We start from the raw sequence: 26,010 nt of genomic DNA on the forward strand, positions 1-26,010 counted from the left end.
ATTCCATTTTTATGTGGATCATTTTATCCTTTTTACTCCTTTAATCTACAACTGTGATGTGGGAAGGTCGTTTGTCAATCTGTTGTTTCATTGTTTAATCAATAAAGAAAACTGCTTGGTCTGATAGGTCAGAAAATTAGGTAGGCAGAGTAGACAGAACAGAATGCTGGGAAGAAGGGAAGTGAGCCAGATGCCATAGCTCTCCTCTCTGAGGCAGACAGGATGAAGCTCCAGCCCAAGATGGACATATGCTAGAATCTTCCTGGTAAGCTACCACCTCGTGGTTATTCAAGATGTGAGAGTTAGCCAAGAAGAGGCCAGATAAAATGGGCCAAGCAATGTTTAAAAGAATACAATTTTTGTGTTGTTATTTTGGGGCTTAAGCTAGCCAGATGGCTGGGAATCAGGAGGCGGAATGCAGCCCACTGCTCCTTCTACACAACTGTTTATACTTTTTTATATTACTTTTATTGTCTCTTTATAGACATTGTTTTATTTTTAAACTGTTTCTTTTCAGAACAATACTTTGTCTTCTTTCTCTCAAACCTACGAACATTTTTTAAATACACTATGACCCGTTCAGAGTTTTATTTCTATCTGTATCTTTCTTTACTGTTTGTCTGTAATCATTTTCTGACGAGAATCACTTTTTTAAATTTTAAGAAGGCATGAATAGGATCAACTTCATGGCCCTGACTGTGTGCTCTGCCCAGTCCAACATGGTGGAATCATGTTCACAGGCTCTGTCAGCCATGCTTACTACCCCAGCTCTAGGGAAACAGTGGGTCTATGTTGTTATTAAGCAATTTGGAGCACTCTGCTTATAATCCCCATTTAAATGCTCCATAACAAGACCTTCCATCAAAAACAGAGCTGTTTGTGTGCTGCCAGCATGAAATAGGATCTTGGCTCCTAAAAGGGCTCTTCAGTTTTTGCTGCTAATGCTTTGTCAGGAAGCCTTCTCTTAAAAGAGCCTAGCTATGCCTCTGCACACCACCAGCAAGCAGAAAAAAAATCTGAAAAAAATGTGGCTACCAAGAAGCTGTGCTTGGCTCCCATTTTGGTAGTTCTAGAAGCCCTATTTTCTTTAAGTTTTTTTTTTTAGAACTTATGTGGATCCATGCCCCAGGGAGTGGGTGCCTTTTTGTAAACAAGGACTATATATTTGTTCCTGGCAGCACACACCCTAATAATCACACTGAAACTGTATTAATTATAACAGAGTTTGATCTATTAACTCAGATTTCTTTTTTTCAGTTTTTTCAATACCTGGTTTCTCTGTAGTTTTTGGAGCCTGTCCTGGAACTCACTCTTGTAGACCAGGCTGACCTCAAGTTTACGGAGATCTGCCTGCTTCTGACTTCTGTATGCTGAGATTAAAGGCATGTGCCTCTGTCCAGCTATCTCAAGATTCATATTAACTAACTTTTACATCTTAAATTAATCCATATATATTAATCTGTTTATCACCATGAGGCTATGACCTACACGTAATGTTTTGGCTTCCTATCCTTCAGCAGCTACATGGTTACTCCCCGACTCTGCCTTCTCTCTCTCTCTCTCCCTCCCCCCACACCGTCCCTGTATATAGCACTTCAACCCTTGCTATATTCAGACCTGCCATAGCCAAAGCCGCTTTATTAATTCCCCAATTATAAAACCAACACATATACAGAAGGATATCCCACATCAATACTATGCAGGTTTTAGGATATATATGTATATGGAAAAGAAAAAAAAGAATTTCCACCTCCTCCCAGCCTCCCATTTCCCTCTCCCTCCTCCCACCCCTCTCCCCCTCCCCCCCTTTTCTACTCCTCCCTCTCCAGTCTGAAGAGCAGTCATGGTTCCCTGCCCTGTGGAAAGTCCAAGGTCCTCCCCCCTCCATCCAGGTCTAGGAAGGTGAACATCCAAACTGGTTAGTCTCCCACACAGCCAGAACATGAAGTAGGATCAAAACCCCGTGCCATAGTCCCTGGCTTCTCATCAGCCTTCATTGTCCGCCATGTTCAGAGAGTCCAGTTTTATCCCTTGCTTTTTCAGTCACAGACCAGATGGCCTTGGTGTGCTCCCAATAGATCAGCCCCACTGTCTCAGTGGGTGGGTGCACCCCTCGTAGTCCTGACTTACCTGCTCATGTTCTTCCTCATTTTTAACACAGTTAAGTAATTTACTGGTTTGTCAAATTGCATTCAGGGTGCTGTTCTTTTAGAACGATTTCCTCACTAGAGTAGGAAGCTAAGTTTCTACTAGCATGCATGTGTTCCCTTTGTTGAACAATCCTTACACTCAAAAAGTGGTACTTATGAACAAAATATAAGCCAAAACTGCACCACTGTATATCCAAATGCATTTAAGCATATATAAATAAAATTGTTAGTTTTTAAGTATATTTCTTTAGTTAATTAAAGTTAATTTGGACATAAGCAATGCCAATTTATGGTTAGAAAATCACATGAAGATGTATTACAAAGGGAAATAGATGAGTTTCTTGGGAAGTTGCAGTGAAGGGAATGTAAATTATTTTAATAGTGTTAGCTATACAATATTAATACAATAGAGGACATCTTGTAGTCATGAAAATGTTATCAATTTGATAATTATAAAATAATGATGATTCATCTCTAAACTTGCCTCAGCATCTCAAGATGTAACATTGTTGACAATCCTGTAACACAGCATCTTTACAGCTTAGTCAAATCAATATTCAGCCTTTTGATTTATTCCATGCAGGCCATGAGTGGGTCATGTTCTAGCTTCATGACTTAGTATCTCATTTGTATCTCATTCACCATTCCTTAATTCATAGATCATGTTGCTATTTTACTCCTTAATGGAATGGAGCTAAGTCATCTTGACTGGGAACCTAATCTTTCTAGCTGTGCTTCATCTATTTAAACACTTTGAACTCAGTAATGAATGTACAGCTATACTTAGGCCATAAAAACTTTGACAATATTTTAAATATCTTGAAAGAGCTTTGGAAAGGTAGCATTGTGTCCCCAATTCTCCTATTTATTCTAATTCAAATTGTGTTTTCTTATTTAAGGGGAAAATGAGTTATGAGTGCCTTAAGTCAAATGTCTACTGAACTCAGGTATAAAGAGACTTGTAACCTTCATGTTGTTGTCATACAGTAGACATGAAGCATTAGAGTCAAGTACCTGCCAATGTTCTTACCATCCTTATTATACAGGGTATCCTCTTACATATGAGTCTTTTTATATCCGTATAAAATTCTCCACAGTCTTACAGTTCAACATTATACACACACACACACACACACACACACACACACACACACACACACACACACACGTATATAATCTTAGAAGTGCAATTTTGACCAACAGGAAATATAAGTATGAATAATGAAGTTTAGATATCTATACCAAAGTCTCCAGAATGCCATTTATTTCAGCCACTGCTGTACCTTCTAGATTCTGTGATATCAACAATCTAGAATTGTACAATATTGTATATTCAATTGTAGCCTAGCTGTGGCAGGGGAGAATTTGTTAGGTAACAATATCAAATCATCCTTAGGAGAATCGAGATCAGCAATCGATATATACACGTGAAAACCTGACAGCCACACTGATTGATCTGTTTATTGGTGGAACGGTTACTTTAAAGACAACAATGAGATTTGCTCTCCTGATCCTGCTGAAGCACCCACATGTCACAGGTGAGATTGTATGTGGTAAATCATAGCCTTCTGGAAGATGCTGGCAAGATGCTGCCAGCACCCTGTGTGGTGTTATTCAAAAATCTCAATATTTAACTTGCAGTTCCACTGGCTGCAAAGGGGAGCGCAACTGAGAAAAATGAAGAAACCACAGCTGAAGAAATGTCCATCAAAGATTGTCCTTTGTTTGTGCTTCCTGGCAGGCAGTCTGTTCTAGGCTCCTAAAGCTATATGGAGCTGTGGGTGAATATTGACTTCACCAATTTCAGGCTTTTAGAAAAGATGAATTCTTGGAACTACTTTCTTTATTCTTTAAATTTAGTTATGTGGTAAAGAAAAAAGAAATCACCTCACGTAAGTTAATAAGTAATCTTAGTGTTTTATGCTTTTTCTGTGAAATTTTACATTCTGTGAAGAAATCAAGACTGTTTGGACATTTAGAATTATATTTTCAATGACGTTGAAATTAAATCAGTATTTGAAAGTTTTACCAGAGTCTATAAAGGTTCTGCTGAACAATAATTTTTCAAACATAACAAAAGTTTTCCTGACTGGTGGTCCTGGCAAGACCTTTAATATATTGTAAATGACAAAAGGGAAAAGTACAAAGTAAAGTGAAAAGACATGAAGTAATCAAAATAAGTATCAAAAATGAAACCTAACTCTAATATTTGTTATAGGGAATGATATTTATGTATCTGCAATTCTTTCCACAATGAGTGTCTATATTACTGAGTATGATAATCTAAGATCTATTATCGAGAAGTGAAAGGATGCATGTGGACATGTGTACTGACATGTGTGTGATATGTGTTTGTATTAATAGATATGCAATTATAACTAGAATGTGCGTTTAATTGACATTTTCTTTTTCCATACCAATAACTCAATATAAAAACAGTTGTTGTTAAAACACAAATATATTTCCAAGTAGTGTTTGGTGTTGAACCTGCCCACTGATGATTAATGAGATAAGTGGAGGAAAACTGTACTGAGACCCACACACACCCTGTTACATTTCTCCTATTTCAACATTTGTCATTGCTCCTAACCAGCTAAAATCCAGGAAGAGATTGACCGTGTGATTGGCAGACAACGCAGCCCCTGCTTGCAGGACAGGAAGCAAATGCCCTACACAGATGCCGTGATTCATGAGGTTCAGAGACTCCTTGATATCGCCCCCAACAGCCTACCCCATGAAGTGACCTGCGATGTTAAATTCAGGAACTACCTCATCCCCAAGGTAAGTTTATTTTTTCTGTACTGCACTTCTGTGCTAGTGATGCTCCCAGGTCACAGTGTGGTTCCGGTCCTCCGAGTCAAACTGTTTTTTGGGTTCCTTATGCTGCTTCATAACCAGGAAGGAAGTCCTACAGCAGGCAGGGACACAGTAGTGATAATTCTACTTTGCTCAGCCTTCTATATTTTGCTTGGACGAGGATTGGGGTTTTATATTTCAACATGATTTTCCAATTTTCATTCAAATTCATTCAAGAAAATTTTGTGATTTCTATCATAGAGAAAAAAACTTAATGAAAACTTTGAGGAGGTTATATCCTGCATTATTCAAGCAATAGAAAAAATTATACTTTTACCTGTGCTTTGTTTTTTCTGCAAAATGATTTGGTTTCACTGATGTAGTTTGCAAATATTTTCTTTGAGCTTCAATGACTAATGAATATTCTTGTAATTGTATTTTTAAATTTAGTTGTAAAAATTAATTTAATTCTTATATTGATCTTACTTTACTCAACCTCATATATTTTACTAGTTGAAAAAATGCTTTATCTTAAAATGTATGTAGACTGTACATTATACTTAACTTTTCCATGTAATATTTTATGTATACTTTTATTTTTAATCTTTTTTCTATACTATTGCTTATGTTATTATTGAACTAATTGATGAATTACAGATAGCATGAAATAAAACTGGGTTTTAATTTCTATCCTCACTGAAATACAATGTTTTATAATTTTTATCAGTACACTTAGAATGTGTGAGCAATTAGAGACTAGAAGGAAGTTGGGAAACTCAAAATGTAAATTATGCTTTCAATTCATGATTCATTTAGAGCACAGATGAAGTTGACATAAATATGTGATGAAGTTGAGTGAGTGAATAGGGAACACGCATTTCATTTCTGATCAATGTAACTGCAATATCCACCTTTCAAACCAATGTCTTTGGAATATTTGAGATTGATTTATATCTGATTAAGTTTTGGCAAAAGAATCCTCCTGAGATATGAATTATGGTTTTTTAGTACTGAAGTCTAACATAATATAACAACACTTAATTTATGACTCTACATATAACTAAATAATAGTAAATAGACTAAAAATTGGGACAGGAATGACTTATTACCAAAACAAGTGGATTAAATACTTCAATATAAAACCAGACACACTAAACCTGATACAAGTGGAAATACATATTAGTCTTGACCATATTCGCACAAGAGACGATTTTCTATACAGTACACTGATAGCCTAGTCTCTAAGATTAACAATTAATAAATGGGACCTCATGAAACTGAAAAGCTTCTGTAAGGCAATGGACACCATCAATAGGAGAAAACAGAAGCTTACAGAATGGTAAAAGGTTTTCACTTATTCCACATCTAACAGATGGCCGAAATCTAATATATATAAAGGATTCAAATAGCTATAAATAAGAAATAAAAACTCCATATATATATATATATATATATATATATATATATATATATATATATGGAGAGAGAGAGAGAGAGAGAGAGAGAAATTGCTTGATAGAGGAATCATAAGTTACTGAGCAAACCCTAAATTTTCACGATCTTTGGATATCAGGGAAATGTAAACCAAAAGTATTTTGAGATTTCATCTTATATCTGTTAGAATGTCAGATCAATAGCACAAGTAACAACACATGTTGACAAGAATGTGTAGCAATCTGGATGCTCCTACATTGCTAGTGGGAGTACAAACTGTTAAATACACTACAAAAATTAATATGCATCATGCTGTGAATATTGTTAATCAGTCTACCTCAAAAACCAAATTTTCCACTTGATGGGCAAACTCTGAAAAAGATGATCCAACCTACCAAAACCACCCTTGCACAACTATGATCATAGCAGTTTTGCTTATAAGATCCATGAAGAGGAAAAACTATAGATTGCCCCTATTTTAAGACCCCATAGAAAAATTGTGGTCTATTTACTAGTAGAATATTATCAGTTGCTATAAATATTATATCATGAAACTTGCAGGCAAATGGATGCAACTAGAAAAAAATTATCCCAAGTAAAGTAACCCAGGCTCAGAAAAAACAAACACGGTATTTACTCACTTATAAATTGATAATAGCTATTAGTTAATTGATAACTGTTAATCCACAGAACCAGAGAGGCAAAATAACAAGGAGGGCTCAAGGGGAATTACATGGATGAACCTGGGAAGAAAAGTAGAATAGATTTGGTGGGTGCTGAAGTCTATTGGGAATGGGAAAGGGAGGGATCATGTTTGTTGGGTGATGGATGAAGAGTTCATGGGACAAAATGACTAAAATTTGGGGGCATTTGGTGGAAACCTTGTTCAGGGGAAAATCCCTGGAATATGTAAGTATGTTTTTAGGACTCCTAGTAATAGGGGCTAAGGAGCCTAAACCATCCATCTTCTACTAGCAGGCAAAGCTTCCAGTGAGGGACTGGAATACAAACTCAGCCACAAAACCTTTAACCAAGATTTTGTCCTGCCTACAGATGTTATTGGGTAATGGTAGCTCTGAACTTGTGGGAGTGGCCAACCAATGACTTGTCTAATTGAGGCCCATGCCAGGATAGGAGACCCAAGTCAAATGCTGCCTGGATGACCCAGACACCTAGTGTAGAATGAAAAAGAACAAACATAAAAAATAATTGATGCTTTTTAAAGATAATTTGCTATATACATTAGTTGTCATCAGTGAGACTTCCTCTGGCAGTTGATGTGAACACATGCAGACTGACAGGGAAACCATAGGCAGAGTTATGGAATTCTTGTGGAAGAGGAGGGAGGATGGTAGGAGTCTGAGGAGTCAAGGATGCCAGGTGCACATAGCACACAGAATTAGCTCAGGAGGGCTACAGGTGCTCACAGAGACTGAAGCAGCCATCATGGAGCCTGTATGGATCTGCATGCACTATGTCCTCTGAAGGTAGCTTTGGTTGTTTATCTTGGGTTTCTAGTGAAACTCCAAACACTGGCGGTGCAGGCTTCTTTCGCACTTTTTCTTGTACTTGTACCCTTTTCCTCCTATTATGTTTTATCTTCCTGCTTTGATATGGATATTTTTGCATAGCTGTATTGGATATTCTTAATTTTTGCTCAAATGATATTTCTGTGAGGCCTGCCTTTTCTGAAGGGGATCAGAGTGGCAGTGGTTCTGAAACACAGGGTTAATTATGGGAATAGGGGGATTGGAAGGAGATGAGGATACAGAATATGAAAGTAGAATGAATAAAAAAATTACTTGCTTCCTTTCATGTTCCATTAGTTCTGGTCCCTCATAAACAGCATCTCTCCTGCTTGTATATGTGTGTTTATATCATAGACAGTATATGTGAGAAGAGGCTATTCCATCGTTGACCTGTAGGAATGCATTTATATCTGAATTCTATCCATGAGAGAAACCAATTGATGTTTGTGTGTCTAGACTTTGTTTGTGTCCCATCATGAATGAGTTCCTATACTATTTACATACAGTCCAGCTCTCCACTTGATATCATGACCAATGTGACGTATATAAAGCAACTGATAAACTAGAGCAGCAGGTGTTGAAACACCCATGTCCAAGTGTGCAGGGATAGGGAACAGACTCAAAGGATTAGAACCAAAACCTAAGTGCTGACTTCAAATTCAGTAGAGGCACATTAGCCATAGCACTGTGGTTTCTCTCAGACTCCTCCCTGTTCCCTGCATGTTCTGTCTGTTGAGATGCCCCTAATCTTCTTTGTACCCACTTTATGGAGCCATGATATCTTTGTAACTTGGTGGCTTTGTGTGAATTGTTTGTAGGGAACGACCATTATTACATCACTATCATCAGTTTTGCATGACAGCAACGAATTCCCCAACCCAGAGACATTTGATCCTGGTCATTTTCTGGATGCAAAAGGAAACTTTAAGAAAAGTGACTACTTTATGCCTTTCTCAGCAGGTAATATAACCTCATTTTCATTACTTTGCTGACATGAGGAGCTATGAAAAATTTTACAGTGACACCTAAGGGAATCATAGAATTTCATTTTGTGTGGATTAGTACCTATGCACTGTCGTTGACACCTCTTCCCTGCTGGAATCAAATTTGGAGGTTACACTTACACACTTCAATAAAGTAAAGAATGCTAGTCGTTATACAATTTACAGTCTTCCTTTATGTGTACATGTCATTTATACAAAAGACACCATCATAGAGAATAAATGTAACCTAGACTTTGAGCAATCACCATTAAATAAAGACTGCCATAATGTTGCTTTTTTGTTGTTTCACACTTCTCCAGGCTCAGCTATGTAGAAACACATTAAAAAAAATACAGAAAAGTTCCAATGGGATGAAGCCCACTCAGAAAAACAGATGAAAAAGAGGTTGATGTGCTTGGACTTGTGTTTAGAGAGAATCACCCATCCCTGCCAAAGACAGTTGCTAGGGAGAAATAGGCACAATTTTTCTCTCTAATACTTCAAATATTGAACACAAATATGAATCAACATTGTAATTTATGACTTTCTATCTGACAAAAAGGACATAAATGAAAGACAAAAATTATTATCATTTTACAATCTCATTTATTGTTTGAGTTTTATATATTTACACAATGACTTCTCTTCAAAACCGCACCTATATGTCAACCCAGTCATCAAATGCCTTTAATTCTCACCCTCCACTATTCTCTCTTACTACAAGTTCATACACATTCTTTTTTTTAGTATACAACTAGTATACAGCACTTTTATGCCTCTTCCAGTTTCTACCCCTTTTCTTTTTCTTTATTTTATTAGGTTTAAAAAAAACAAAAGCTACCAATCCAATTTCCACTCTCTCCCTTCTGCCCATTCCCCTCACAAACCCTCTCACCCCACCCACATCCAATCCTCAGAAAGGGCAAGACACATTGCCTTGTGGAAGGTCCAAGGCCCTCCTTACTATATTTAGCCTGAGCAAGGTATACATCCAATTAGAATAGGATCGCAAAAAAGCCAATACATGCAGTAGGCATAAATCCTGGTGCCATAGCCCCATAGTGTCCACCAGCAATGAAACACACTGTTAAAGTACTGAGTGCACTATGTCCTGCTAGTGTGCTTAAGTTTAGTGACTTGTTCTGAAGAATGAATAACCTATAATTGGCAAAATCCATGATTAAAAACTGGATCTACTCTGAGTAGCCTCTAGCTGCCTGTATTTCTTCATTAGAGAGGAGAATTTTTGAGCATATTCCCAGTCCTGGCTGGGATTTTGGCCTATGTTAGCCATTATTGCAAAGATAATAAATGGCTAGGTAAATGAATCAACAATTAAGAGAATTTGCTTCCTTTGCCATAAACCTGAGTCAATTGCCCAGCGCTAATCCTGGGAAGCTCAGAACCAACTCTATTCCCTGCTCCAGGAGACCTGGAGCCATCATCTGAACTTCCTAAACAAGTAACTTTGACATATTCATTCATGCACACGTTCAAACATGTTTAATTTTTTAAAGAAAAGAGAGAATTTCATTATACACACACACACACTACTGCATCAAGTAGGGTGCTGGTCCCATATATTGCATCTTCACACCAGTATATATTCTGATATATAACTTGACATGGATGTTCCTTCATGGATCACGTGATTTTTACAATAAACTCATAACATGATCCCTTCAACCTCTTTCTTTTTGTGCCAATATCATGCTGATTTTTATGGATATAGCTCTGTAGTATGATTTGAAATCAGAGATAGTGATGTCTGTAGTAATTCTTTTATCATTCAAGAGACTTTTAGTTATCCTGGCTCTTTTGTGTTTCTATGTAAAGCTGAAAATTCTCCTTTCAGTTTTCATAAACCCTTGTGTTGGAATTTTTATGGGAACGGGATTGAATCTGTAGATTGATTTGATATGGCGCTCAATTTCACTATATTAATCCTGCTGATCCATGAGCACAGGAGAACTTTCCATCTTCTGATATCTTTGTCTGTTTCTTCAATGTCTTGAAGTTTTTATCTTACAAATATTTCACTTATTGTTAGAAATACTCAAAAATATGCTTGTTTGTTTCCTTGTTTGTTTGTTGGTGGCTTGGTTTACTTAGTTTTTTTTTTATTTTTGCTGTTCTTGTCCTCATTGTTTTAGAATATTGTGAAAAACATTTTTTCTTTAATTTCCTTCTAAATACAATTCTCAATTGTACATAGAAAACCTGCTAATTTTTCTGTGTTAATTTTGTATACTGTCACTTTGCTGAAAAAGCATTTCAGCTGTTGATGGTCCTGGTGTATATTTTAGCAATTTATAGCTATAATCATAACATCTACAAGTAAGGGATATTTTTAATTGTTCCTTTCCTATTTGCCTACTCTGATTTCTTTCAGTTGTCTTATAACTTTAACTAATACTTCAGATATTATATTCAAATATATGGAGAAAGTGGACATTCCTATCGTGTGCCTGATTTTAATAGAAATGCTTTAAGATTTTCTGTTTAGGTTGACTTTGTCTATGGGCTAATGCTAAGTCACTTTTATTATGTTGACCTCAGTTCCTAATATCGCTAGTCTATTTCAGGACATTTCAGAGGAAGGAATGTGCTGTTTGGGAAAAAAAACTTTACTAATGGAAAGACAATTGTCTTATTATTTTTTACTTTCTTTATATGGTGAATCAAATTATTTGTTTATGTATATTGAACCATTCCTTCATCTCTGAAGTGAAGCCTATTTTAACATTGTACATAATCTTTTGAAAGTTGTCCTGTATTTGGTTTGGAAGTATTTTATTGAGAATTTTTACATGATTGGTCATGAGGCAAATTTATAAATAATTCTGCAATACTTTCTCTCTGTCCCCCTCCCTCCTCCTTGTTTTGTTTTGTTTGCTTTTGAGACAGGGTTTCTTTGTATAAAAGTACTGATTTTCCTGGAACTTGCTCTGAAGGCCAGGCTGGCCGTGAATGTATAGAAATCCTGCTGCCTCTGACTACCCAATGCTGAGAAAAAGCCTTCACCACCCCATCTGCCTGGTATTCCCTTTTTCAGTTAGGTCTTCATGTGGTTTCCATATCAGAGTAATTGTAACCTCATAAAATAATTAAGCAATGTTCCTTCTGTTTCTATTTTTCAGAGTAGTTGGGAGTCAATTTTATTTACTGTTCTTTGAAACTGATAAATTGGTTCACAGAGTCCGTCTGACCCTGGGCTTATTTTGGTTGAAAACTTTTAATTACTAGTTCTTTTCCACTGTGAGTCATAAGTTTATTTGAATCTCTTATCTTAAACCAGATTTAACTCTTGTAATTTGTATATATCAAAAATTTATATCTGTCTTTTAGGTTTTACAATTTAGTTGGATACATATTCTTCCATTGTGTCCTTATTGTCATCTGACTTTCGTTAGTGGTTTGTTCTTATGCCATTTTCAAATCTACTTTTATTAAATTATAATGTTTCTCTTCACCTTTTAGTATATATAGTATATTTGTTAAAGGTTTATCAAGTGTATTGTTTTTCCCAACGAGTCAACTCCAACTTTCACTGATTCTTTGCATTGTCTTGTTGTTTTGTTTCTATTTACGCATTTCAGCCTTCAGTTTGATTATTCTTTCCATCTTTACCTCCTGGATATTATTTTTTTTTCATTTTCTTCTAGAGCATTCAGGTGTGCAGTTAATGCGAGTTCTCTCTGTATCTCTTTCTCTTTACAACCCTTTCTTTTTCTCCCTTGCTTTTGTTTTGTTGGACAATGAGGTCTATGAATTAACCTTTTAGCAGGGACTTCCTTGTGGGTCTTAGTTTTCAGTGTTCACTTTTATTCAACTTTAAAAGTGTTTAATTTCTCCTTTGACCCATTTTTTATTCAGCAGAGCTTTGTTCAATTTCCATGAGTTTTTAAACATTCAAGAGTTTCTTTAGGTGGTGGTATTTGTCTATCGTCGATGGCAATCAGATGGTTTGCAAGGTCTTCTTTTTTTTTCTTTTTTTATAAATTTATTTATTTATTAAAGATTTCTGTCTCTTCCCCGCCACCGCCTCCCATTTCCCTGCCCCTCCCCCAATTAAGTCCCCCCCCCCAGCCCGAAAAGCAATCAGGGTTCCCTGTCCTGTGGGAGGTCCAAGGAACCCCCACCTCCATCCAGGTCTAGTATGGTAAGCATCCAAACTGCCTAGGCTCCCACAAAGCCAGTGCATGCAGTAGGATCAGAAACCCATTGCCATTGTTCTTGAGTTCTCATTAGTCCTCATTGTCCGCTATGTTCAGAGAGTCCGGTTTTATCCCAGGCTTTTCCAGACCCAGGCCAGCTGGCCTTGGTGAGTTCCCAGTAGAACATCCCCATTGTCTCAGTGTGTGGGTGCACCCCTTGCGGTCCTGAGTTCCTTGCTCATGCTCTCTCTCCTTCTGCTCCTGATTTGGACCTTGAGATTTCAGTCCGGTGCTCCAATGTGGGTTTCTGTCTCTGTCTCCTTTCATCACCTGCTGAAGGTTAATATTCAGGAGGATGCCTATATGTTTTTCTTTGGGTTCTCCTTATTTAGCTTCTCTAGTATCACTAATTATAGGCAGGTACTTGCAGTTTAAAAGTTAAAGGTTATAGAGAATGGGTACACTGCTCTAAGGACAACAATATTTAAATCTCAGCAATTCTTTTGTGTCTCTAGGAAATACTTTTATATCTTTTTTTGGCCTTCAAAAAGGTGCTATTGCTCTCATTCTCTCTATAAAAGACAAAGTTTGTCAACACACTCTTCTCCCATTTTCACTGTACCTTTCTGCTTCCACCAACAAATTGCCCCTGTGTGTGGTTAAAATGATTTATCCATCCCAGACTTTACATTATATTTTGTCCTCTTGTAGTATACCATATCCTACTCGGTATCCAGGGACCTTATTCTCAACTGTTGGTATTGTGTAATTCCCTTTCTTGTGTATTGATTTCCTCAATCTCCTTCTCAGAACTATGCACTATGGTTAATGTACCCGGTGTTGTTTCCTCATGTGAACCCATTATTTCTTGCCATTAACGTTCTGAGTTCCTTTCTTCACGGTGTATTGTTATCTACCTTTCCCTGAAGACAATTATGAGGAATATCCAGTTAATTTTTACTGCCTCTACTGAGTCAGGAAAGTTTCCACAATAAGGCACTGTAGTTAATGTTTCCAAATAAAAAAATTGAGAAGTATTAACCCCCTGAGGAATCTTAGGGGAAACCATTTGAGAAAGAATGGAGTTTCTAGGGAAAATTATAGCTGTTGCATGTGTGACGGCCAAAGTGAAACTAAAAATCACCAAAAGATTCACCAATATAATGAAAGAGAAAAGTGCACACAAGCCTAGCAAATATGTCACTATTCTTCTATGCCCAGATCCACTGTTTCCTGACAAGTTACATCCTATCTCCACTGGACTTCCTTTGCAGAGACCCATAGGACTTGCTTATATATGCTGATCTGAGATTGGATTACACAGCTCCTGACACGCCATCTTTATTTATTTGCTTAAACAATTGTCCTCTAACCAACCCCTACAGCTACCAACCATCCAATAACTCAGCACTTACATTAGTCTCTTATGCTAGTTCCAAACATACTGCATCCCACACTCACTCACATACAAGGCATAGTTACCTTTTTTGACTTTTTTCCCTACAGGAAAACGAGTGTGTTTAGGAGAAGGTCTGGCCCGCATGGAGCTGTTTCTGTTCCTTACCACCATTTTACAGAACTTCAAGCTGAAATCTCTGGTTCCCCCAAAAGATATCAATGATACCCCACAGGTCAATGGATTTACTGTATTACCTCCCTTTTTCCAGCTCTGCTTCATTCCTGTCTAATAAAGATCAGATGCCTGGTTCCTGCTGTGTTCTTCTCTGAAATCACCCTCAAACCTTGTATTTAACACTTTCCCGGAATTCATACAGCGTCCTTCCACATTCTCACAGCTTCTGCTCTCTAATTTCCCATGGAAATCATCAGGTCTTCATTTTAAATTCTCTGAAGTAATCATTAAACATATTTGTCATTTCGTATTCTCTGTAGCACTGTGACTATCCCTTGTACTCACATTTAGCTAAACCTGTAATTAACATGGCTAACACATAAAATGTGTAGTGTCCAACTATATAATAATTCATAATCATGTTTCTGTCTCTTGTACGTCCTTGAAAACACATATTAAATTTGTATTTCTGATTACAACAGACTTTCCATCATTTTAATAAGAGGTGAAAAAAAGGAGTTTCCAAAGTTCCTGCTGGACTATATAACAAGAAATTTTCAGAATATAAAGTGGGAAAAATGTTGAGATGGCTCAGACAGCAATGTTCTTGTCATACACGGTTCAAGTACATACTTTTATGTTCAAAACAAAACTTAAAGGTCAGACCTGGTGGTGATTACTATTTATACTACAATGGGAGACTTAGTCAAAAGCATCCCTGGATAGAGCCAACTCATCTATTACGATTGCCCAGCTCTGAATCTCACTGGGATACCCTGTTACAACACCAAAGACTGAACGCAGATCTCTACATGATCATGCAGGTGCACACACTTACATACACAACGCACAAAGAGGCAAATACTCACTATTGTACAAAAAGTTTGTTACCATGCACACACACAGGCCTATACTCTTCCCCAGAACACACATATGAAAAGAAATTTTTGAAGAGGATGGGGTGAGAACACTCTTTAGCTGGGGATCCCCTACAGTACTGGAAGCACTTGCATTTTAAAGAGATACACAGTGAACAGGAGCAGCAGCAAGCTGTAGAGAAATAGGTAGAATATACAGGGAGAGTACGGTCATTTCATGCTTTGCTCTTAAACAAACTGCAAACATTTTACATATGCTTTTGACTTGTTTCTTCATGTATAATCCTGGGCATGTATTTCAATTCCATATTGTTTACCATATCTCTAAGCTCCTGTCTTCTCTACAGCAAGAATAACAGTCAGAGGAAGCATCATTCTTATTATTTTAGTGGCTATATTCTCTCCCCGCAGCACTGGATGTTATTAAATGAGAAATAACAATCACAACCTAGAGAGAGCAAACTCCTAAACTGCACAGTGTAAGAAAGAAATCGACTAAGACTTTCTACCTGAATATTTTGGGGGAAAATATACATTCTTTTGATGGATCCTTTTTTATTCTCTTATGTTGAATTCTTCAGTTCTTTTTGTTCTTTACAGATATATTTACCCAACATAATCTATAAAGTAATCCAGGAGCAACATTTGAATGTCACATCTCAATTCTTAGGTAAATGATAAAAACAGAGTTATTCCAATAACTTACATAAAATAAATATAAATAACTCATCACATAGCAAGGAAGGAATATTTTTTTCTCAGTTACATCCCTAATTGGTGAGCTGTAATCTTACAGAAGCCAAGAAAGGAATAGTCATTTTGTTATCTATCTAGAGATGTAGTCTTATAAAGCATGAGGCTCTAAACTCTTTAAAATCATTTGTTTTTGTCTGTCACTTCACAGAATGTTTTCCCCTCAGAGTGATTCTTCCTGGTGGGCTGACCACTAAAATATCAATTTCCATCTGCTGTTATTTTTTTATGTCTCATGGCAAATGACATCACTCATAAGCTTTCCCATCAATTCCAAAGAAAGCCATTTGTCTGTTCCCCCTTAGCCACTATAGCAGTGGTGAATGCAGACATACATCTATATACACATGACTGTCACTGCAGAAGCAAACGTTCTTGCACCCTATGCAATTTATGCACAGATAAAATGTTTTAAAATAAGGTTTTCTGTAATACTGGATGAAGATACTTATATTTTGTTCAGTTAAATTTTTCTTGTAAAAGATATGACACTAAATATTTCAAGATACTTAAACAACACAGAATAATCTTTTACATAGTTTAATTTTAAGAAAATGTATAATAAATTGGACAAGAGAGACAAATAAGGAGATAAAGGGGTTACTGCTTTGAAAGGGGCTGCAACATGGTTTTCAGTACTCACATATGGAGGCACACAATTGCCTACAAAAACATTGATACACTTCCAACACTATTCTAGGGCTTATTCAGATGCCTGCTCAAAACTGTATATACAAACACAGGCACAAAAAAATTAATTACATCTATAAAAACATAAAATGTTACTTGTAAATATACATACAAGTATCAGTATACAGACTATGGCAATTGTATTTATTATTAGGAACATGTATATAATATTACAATAAGCGCATATGGAATTTTTATCTAAAGGTTATCCTATCAATTATAGAGTCAATGAATGCCAGAAAATCACACCGTGTAATAGACATAAGCAAGATATTTATTGGGAAAACAACGTGAAAATGACTGCCTCAGAACAGGTAATAAAATTAAAGGATAGAGAGAGGGAGAGAGAAAGAGATAGATAGATAGATAGATAGATAGATAGATAGATAGATAGATAGATAGATGATAGATAGATAGATAGATAGATAGATAGATAGATAGATAGATAATTAGATAGATAGAGCAGGCTGTGATGGCACATGCTTTAGAGGGTGATATGGAGCACACCCGGAGGAAAACACAAAACACTGGTGATAATGGAAACTTGTAAATTTGGCCTATATTTATGTTGGGTCCCATTGGCCTTTAGGTATTTTGTGTACCATTGGACTTTGGTAATGACATGTCACATTGGCCTTTAGTGGAGACAATGATTGGAGGCCTGGTGAGTGATGGGGGAGCACGTGGTTCTGGAATGTGGGTAGTTCTTGGTTGAAAATCTTTTATTCATATTTTATTATAAGAGGTAAGTAAATAGGAAGGGGTTATTGATCAGGTAGGAGTGGGGACACCTTACTCTTTAGACTATTTGACATGAGAGATATTACAATATGGGCAACTGATGTTCAGAGTCAGAAGTCCTGTAAGCCTGGCTAGATAGGATTATTTCCATAAGATAATTATTCCTCTTGTGATTTGATAGCTGAATTTTCCTTTGCCATATGCTATATACTTCCACAGGCCCCTGCATGCTTCCCTTTTCTGTTTAACAAAAAAAGGAAGCATGTGAATATATCTTAGGGCAGCAACAAATGTAGATAACTGAAAGTCTGAAGATGATTGAAAGAATGACAAGTATTCATTGAAATGTTTCTAAAGTTAATTAGAATTAATAATCTCTAAATTTGATCAATATTTTATTATCAATCAATAATAGAATTTATTATCAATAATCAATATTTATAAATCACAACAAATAATCTGTAGGATAGAAGTTGAAAGCTATTCTAAACACCTTCTATCTTACAGATTATCTGTTATGTAGCTCAGATAATTTCTAATCCAAAAAAGTGCAGAGAAATAACATAAAGATCTATAATAGATATTATGACACATGTTAGTGAGTGTGTCTAAATATTTTAAATCAAAGCTATCATAAAAGGATAGCTTTTTGTAGAACATTAACTTTATCTATTAATCTTGGATCAATTTCTTTTTTAATACATTTTTTAATTGAAAAAAATTTCCACCTCCTCCCAGCCTCCCATTTCCATCCCCCTCTTCCCACTCCTCTCGCCCTCCCCCCACTCCTCTTCCCCTCCCTCTCCAGTCCGAAAAGCATTCAGGGTTTCCTGCCCTATGGAAAGTCCAAGGCCCTCCATCCAGGTCTAGGAAGGTGAGGATCCAAACTGGCTAGGCTCCCATGAAGCCAGAACATGAAGTAGGATCAAAACCCAGTGCCATAGTCCTTGGCTTCTCATCAGCCCTCATTGTCTGCCATGTTCAGAGAGTCCAGTTTTATCGCATGCTTTTTCAGTCCCAGTCCAGCTGGCCTTGGTGAGCTCCCAATAGACCAACCCCACTGTCTCAGTGGGTAGGTGCACCCCTCACGGTCCGGACTTCCTTGCTCCTGTTCTCCCTCCTTCTGCTCCTCATTTGGACCTTGGGAGCTCAGTCCAGTGCTCCAGAGTGGGTCTCTGTCTCTATCTCCATCCATCGCCAGATGAAAGTTCTATGAATGGCTTTATCCTATAGCCACACTGATGAATATCTTGGATCAATTTCTTTTTCAGTGACCAATTGCAATGAAATGTATTTAGATAAAGAGTTTACCTGAATAGCAGTGTAACATGTTCTGCCCAGTGCCCCAACAAGCTGGCAAGCCCCAAAGAAAATAACACAGAGATGTTAAAGTTAAAATCTTCCTTTTTATTTAAACAGAAAAGCAGAAAAAGAGAAAAACAGACACCAGAATTTGCCAATAAGCCACTGCCAAATGGTTATATTAAAAGAAATAGTTAGCCAATAAGAAGCTAGAGGATCTGGGTTACCTCACTCAGGATAGTATTTTCTATTTCCATCCATTTGCATGAAAATTTGAGAAGTCATTGTTTTTTACCGCTGAGTAGTACTCTAATGTGTATATAGTCCACACTTTCTTCATCCACTCTTCCATTGAAGGACATCTAGGTTGTTTCCAGGTTCTGGCTATTACAAATAATGCTGCTATGAACATAGTTGAACAAATGCCCTTGTCAGATGATCGGGCCTCTCTTGGGTATATTCCCAAGAGTGGTATTGCTGGGTCCAGGGGTAGGTTGATCCCGAATTTCCTAAGAAACCGAAACACTGATTTCCAAAGTGGTTGCACAAGTTTGCATTCCCACCAGCAATGGATGAGGGAACCCCTTCCTCCACAACCTCTCCAGCAGAGGCTATCATTGGTGTTTTTGATTTTAGCCAATCTGACAGGTGTAAGATGATATCTCAAAGTTGTTTTGATTTGCATTTCCCTGATCGCTAAGGAGGTTGAGCATGACCTTAAGTGTCTTTTGGCCATTTGAACTTCTTCTGTTGAGAATTCTCTGTTCAGATCAGTGCCCCATTTTTTAATTGGGTTAATTAGCATTTCAATCATAATTGGTTTCTAGCCTTAAATAAAGGTCAGTGAGTCTATAATTGGATATCCTAAAGAAGCTAAATAAGAAGGTGAACCCAAAGAAAAACATATAGCTATCCTCTTGGGTAGGGGAAGTAGACAAGATTGCCAGGCAAAAAATCGGGATCTTAAGGGTGGGGGGGTAAGGAGAGAAGGGGAGAGAAAAGTGAGAAAGGTAGGATGGGGAGAACTTGGGCAACGGGATGATTGGGATAAAGGAAGGTTGGATAGGGGAGCAGGGAAGCACATATCTTAATTAAGGGAGCCATCTTAGGGTTGGGAAGAGACTTGGACCTAGAGGGGCTTCCAGGTGCCCAAGGCGAGGTCCCCAGTTAGTTCCTGGGGCAGCTGAAGATAGGGAACCTGAAATGATCCTATCCTATAGCCGTACTGATGAATATTTTGCATAACACCATAGAACTTTCATCTGGCGATGGATGGAGATAGAGACAGAGACCCCACACTGGAGTACTGGACTGAGCTCCCAAAGTCCAAATGAGGAACAGAAGGAGGGAAAAGATGAGCAGGGAAGTCAGGACCAAGAGCGGTGCACCCACCCATGGAGACAGTGGGGCTGATCTATTGGGAGCTCACCAAGGCCAGCTGGACTGAGCGTGAAAAAGCATGGGATAAAACCGGACTCTCTGAATATGGCGGACAATGAGGGCTGCTGAGAAGCCAAAGACAATGGCACTGGGTTTTGATTCTACTTCATGGTCTGGCTGTGTGGGAGCCTAGTCAGTTTGGATGTTCACCTTCCTAGACCAGGATGGAGGGGGGAGGACTTTGGACTTTCCACAGGGCAGGGAACCCTGACTGTTCTTCAGACTTGAGAGGGAGGAGGAGAGGAGTGGGGAGAGAGGGAGAGGAGTGGGGGGATGGGGAGAGGAGTGTGGGGGGGGAGTGGGAGGCTGGGAGGAGGCGGAAATTGTTTTTTTCTCAATAAAACAAAAAGAAAGTTAAAAACAAAGAAGCTAGAAGAAATGGGCCAACAAATTTTAAATAATATATTTTCTGTGTGATTATTTCTGGAATCTGAGCAGTCAAAACAAACAGGTGGCCCTTATTACAACAGGTCATTGTTAAAAGATGAAACCTAAAATTATTAAATAGGATAAATGGAGAAGAAGCCTACCTCTAAAGTTCAGAAAATGTTTCCAACAAAATCATATAAGAAAGTTTTCTTAACCCAAAGAAGGAAATGCTTACAAAGGGAAAAAAAGTGTATAGAACAACAAATATATTCAACCAGAAAAGAATGACCCCTCACCACATAATAAAAATAATAAGCCTCAAAGTACAGAACCAAGAAAGAATATTAAAAGTTGGAATGGAAAAGGAAGAAGAATCATATAAAGGCAAAACTAGTAAAATGACAATAGATTCTCAATGGAGTCTCTAAAAGCAGAACAGGCCTGGAATGATGTGTTGTACACACTCAGAGTCCTAAAATGACAGACTTGACTATTACACTTAGAAAAATTATCAATCACATTATGTGTAGAAAGTAAGACATATTGTGATAAGAAAAATTAAAAATATCTATCTCCATGTACAAACCTACATAAAGGAACAACGAAGAAAACTTTCAATTTAAGAATGTTATAGCAAGGACTTGGAAACAAGCTAGATATCAATCTACCAAAGAATGAATAAAGAAAAATGTGGTACAGATACACAATGGACTATTATTCAGAAGTAAAAAAACAATGACATCTTAAAATTTTCATGCAAATGGATGGAACTAGAGATATATATCCTGAATGAGATAACCCAGACCCAGAAAGAGGAACACAGTATTATTCATTCATAAGTGGATATTACATGTAAAGCAAAAGATAATGAGCTTTTGGTCCACAACCGCAAGGAAGCTAGTTATCAAGGAGAGCATTAAGAGAAACATTTAAAGATCTCCATGGGAAGGGGAAATAGACAAGATCTCCTGAGAAAATTGGGAGCATAGTGGTTGTAGGAGAAGGTGGGGTAGAAGGGAAGAGGAGGGAGAAGTAAACAGAAAAGGACAACTTGAGGGAACAGGCTAGTTGAGATGGGGAAAGAACAAAGAGGGAGAGCGAGGAAAGAGACATATTGATTGAGGGAGCCATTGTGGGGCTATCAAGAATCCTGGCACTAGAGAAATTCCCAGGAATCCACAAAGGTGACCCCAGCTAATACCCTAGGCAATTGTGGAGATTGTGCCTGGACTGACCTTGCCTGTAGTCAGATTAAAGACTATCTTACGTGTCATCATAGAATCTTCCTCTAACAACTGATGGAAGCAGATGCAGGGATCTGCAGCAGAACACTGGGCAGAGCTCCCAAAGTCTAGTCAAAAAGAGGGAGGAATTATTTATGAACAAAGTCATCAAGAACATGATGGGAATATCCACTGAAATAGCTTGCCGAGCTAATGGTAGCACACTGACTCTGGCCTGATACTTGAGGAACCAGCATAAGACCAAACTAGGTCCTCTGAATATCAGTAACAGTTGTATGGCTGGGGAAGACTGTGGGGCTACTGGCAGTAGGACCTGAATTTATCCCTACTGCTTATACTGACTTTTTGGTACATGTTCTTTTTTTTTCTTTTTTTTATTGATAAAAGGAGAATAAAGAAAAGAAAAAAAAACAAATTTCCACCTCCTCCCAGCCTCCCATTTCCCTCCCCCTCCTCCCACCCCTCTCCCCTTCCCCCCACTTTTCTCCCCCTCCCTCTCCAGTCCAAAGAGCAGTCAGGGTTCCCTGCCCTGTGGTAAGTCCTAGGTCCTCCCCCCTCTGTCCATATCTAGGAAGGTGAACATCCAAACTGGCTAGGCTCCCACAAAGCCAGCACATTAAGTAGGATCAAAACCACGTGCCATTGTCCTTGGCGTCTCATCAGCCCTCATTGTTCGCCATGTTCAGAGAATCCAGTTTTATCCCATGCTTTTTTGGTAACAGTCCAGCTGGCCTTGGTGAGCTCCCAGTAGATCAGCTCCACTGTCTCAGTGGGTGGGTGCACCCCTCGTGGTCCCGACTTCTTTGCTCATGTTCTCCCTCCTTCTGCTCCTCGTTGGGACCTTGAGAGCTCAGTCCAGTGCTCCAGTGTGTGTCTCTGTCTCTATCTCCATCCATCGCCAGATGAAAGTTCTAGGATGATATGCAAGATATTCGTCAGTATTGCTCTAGGATAGGGTCATTTCAGGTTCCCTATCCTCAGCTGCCCAAGGAACTAACTGGTACACGTTCTTTTTGAAGGAGTTTGGATATAGTAGGGAAGACCTTGGTCCTGTCTCAAAGCAATATACTAGGCTTTGTTGACTTTCCATGGGAAGCCTTACCCACTCTGAGGAATGGATGGGGAGTGTGCTGGGAGAAAGGTGAAGGGAGTTGGAGGAGGGTAGGGAAAAGCAACTTGGATTGGTAGTTTAATGAGAAAGCATACTTTTTCAAAATTAATTAATTAATTAATTAATTAAAATAAAAAGAAAAGTGGAGGGTGTTCTCAAGGAAAGTTTCACATATTGGTGTAGCAAATACCAAATATTTAGTCCCAGAAACTTTTTTTTTATTTTTACTTTTTAATTTATTTATTTATTAAGGTTTCCTGCCTCCTCCCCACAACCACCTCCCATTTTCCTCCCCCTCCCCCGATCAAGTCACCCTTCCTCATCTGCTCAAAGAGCAGTCAGGGTTCCCTGACCTGTGGGAAGCCCAAGGACCGCCCACCTCTATCCAGGTCTCCTAAGGTGAGCATCCAAACTGCCTAGGCTCCCCCAAAGCCAGTACGTGCAGTAGGATCAAAAACCCACTGCGATTGTTCTTGAGTTCTCAGAAACTTACATTAAAACAACATTATACAGAATTAATATATGTTTTTATATCTTTTGAAATACATATTATATACAAGTATGGTTGTCACAACCATTAATAAAGAAGGAAGATATAAATTTGGACGATATCATTACGTTCCCAATAGAATTTTATGTGTACCCATAAAGACGAATGGAATCATGTAAGTTGTGAACAGTACATGAAACTAAAGATCATCATATGTAAAGAAGTACTGTAAACTTAAAAACATAAAAATTATATTGTTTCTCTCATATGTATAAACTAAAACATGCAAATATACATATTGTATATTTATAACTTTCATAGTATATTGTGAAAAGGAAGCAGGGTGTGATGTTATTCTTAGTTTTCAACTTGAATTCATCCAGAATTAATTATATTCCAAAAATAGAGAGCATACCAATGAGAGATTTTTTCCTTAATTTGAAACAGAAAGATATTCTTATGATCTTTGTCTTCAGTCAGTAACCGGCATGTCTTCAGTCTGGATGTTGAGATAGAAAGACACACTTTAATACCAGCCATACCTTCTGTAGTATGTGTGTATGTGCATAAATATATATATATACAAATGTGTATGTTTTTATGAATTTAAACAATAATTTATATATATGTGTGCATGTGACATACATATGTATATATGTCATATATATACATATATACATACATATGTATATACAATAACCAATAAAACAAAAGAATCTATAGATTGAAAAGATTACCATACAAAACGGAAATACAAAAATTGAAGCATTTGGATGAGAATAGGTAAGTAGAAAATGGTATGATTACGCAATAATCTCAAAATAAAATTGTTTTCAGGTAATATTTTATCCTTCTTGGGCTTGTGTCTCTCAAAGATATTTATAACTAAATAGTTGTATCTTTTTGTCATCAAATTTAGAAGAGAAGGTTGCAAATGAGATGTAAAATTTATAAGGTTGAGAGAAATAAAAGTTTAAGTTCTTTATCTAAGAAACTATGCTAGTATAAAAGGATAATTTTAGGATGACAAAAGTTTTGATAAAACATGGTTTAGGTGTAAAACTTTGGACTCCCCAAGATAAGATAGATAATAGAATACTTTCCCCAAATTTTCAAATACTGCAGAACTTTAGACTTTGTGAATGAAATTCCTACAAGATAATTTTTCTTATGGAAAATAGATTTGCTGTGGTAGAGTTAAAACTTTTACTTTTTATTTAGAAAAAATGGGGAGGTGTTTTAGGATATTTGGCCTTACTGTGAAACTCTAAATTTGTGTTAATAAAATTTCCCTTGGGACAGGGGCTGAGCAAGTGACTTGGAGACAGGAAGTACCATAGAAAGGACAGAGAAGTCAGAAATAAGGATAAAGAGATGCACAGAAAATAGTAGGGAGTCGATTAGAAATTTACCTCTTCTTTCATTTGGGATGTCTGAGGAGATGTTACTCTTGTTTGGTGTCTGCCAAATAGGAAGGTTAGTTAGTTGTTTATTAGTTTCTCTGATCAAGGAGGATTTTACCTCCAAATCTGACTCTTGAGTCTTTACTGGTACATAGATTGATAGAGACTGAGATAAAGCTACATTTGACAGCCATACCCTAGGCAGTTTCAGAGATATGAGAATTCCTCGTAGACCATGTTGAACTAATTCTTCTGATATACAAGTAACTTCAATTCTTTACTCATTGAGTGGTGTGGAATGTCCTTTTGTATGTGTTGCTTTTATTGGTTAATAAAGAAGTTGTTTTCAGTCAATGGCTTAAAAGAATATAGTCAGGCTGGAAGAGAGAGAGAGAGAGAGAGAGAGAGAGAGAGAGAGAGAGAGAGAGAGAGAGAGAGAGAGAGAGTAGGAAGTATCAGTGTATCAGGGAGAAGTCATGTAGCTGCCTTTGGAGACAGATGCCTTGGCTGGAGCCTATTGGAACTTTGTCAGTAGGCTACGTGGTGATACACAGATTAAAAGAAATGGGTTAATTTACGATATAAGAGTTAGCCAGAAATACAATTAAGGTATTGGCCAAACATTATTTCAATCAATACAGATTTCTATGTGGTTATTTTGGGTCTGCGCAGCCAGGAAACAAACAAGCAGCGTTAGGTTAATATAGGTTAATAGTTAGCCATCTATAATAGTCAAGCTTGTAGTCAAGTTAGTTAAATTTTCTAGCTATGCAGAGATATATTTCAGTTAGATAGGTATTCTTCAAATCTTTCAGAGTCCTTAAGAATATGGCATTTAAATGTTTAAAAACGTAAGACTTTTATGACAGTGAGACACATCCTTTCTTGGCAGCATCAAGCTACTTCAAGAAAATGATGGGCATTAAAGAAGCTCCTTATGGAGTTAGTTGACCATTTGATGGATGTG

At 37.4% G+C, this 26,010-nt stretch overlaps 1 protein-coding gene across 1 annotated transcript in view; it reads left to right on the plus strand.

The window, feature by feature from the left end:
* Nucleotides 1–15,101, plus strand: part of LOC142850438 (cytochrome P450 2C26-like) — a 32,596-nt gene extending 17,495 nt beyond the window's left edge. The window contains exons 6-9 of the mRNA XM_075973989.1: nucleotides 3,547–3,688; nucleotides 4,744–4,931; nucleotides 8,728–8,869; nucleotides 14,556–15,101. Of these exons, the coding sequence (XP_075830104.1) occupies nucleotides 3,547–3,688; nucleotides 4,744–4,931; nucleotides 8,728–8,869; nucleotides 14,556–14,737 (654 nt within the window). The 3' untranslated portion in view covers nucleotides 14,738–15,101. The remainder of the gene's footprint in view (nucleotides 1–3,546; nucleotides 3,689–4,743; nucleotides 4,932–8,727; nucleotides 8,870–14,555) is intronic.
* Nucleotides 15,102–26,010: the final 10,909 nt, after the last annotated feature.

The sequence above is a fragment of the Microtus pennsylvanicus genome, chromosome 5, assembly GCF_037038515.1.
Source record: "Microtus pennsylvanicus isolate mMicPen1 chromosome 5, mMicPen1.hap1, whole genome shotgun sequence".
In the NCBI taxonomy this organism is placed as follows: domain Eukaryota; kingdom Metazoa; phylum Chordata; class Mammalia; order Rodentia; family Cricetidae; genus Microtus; species Microtus pennsylvanicus.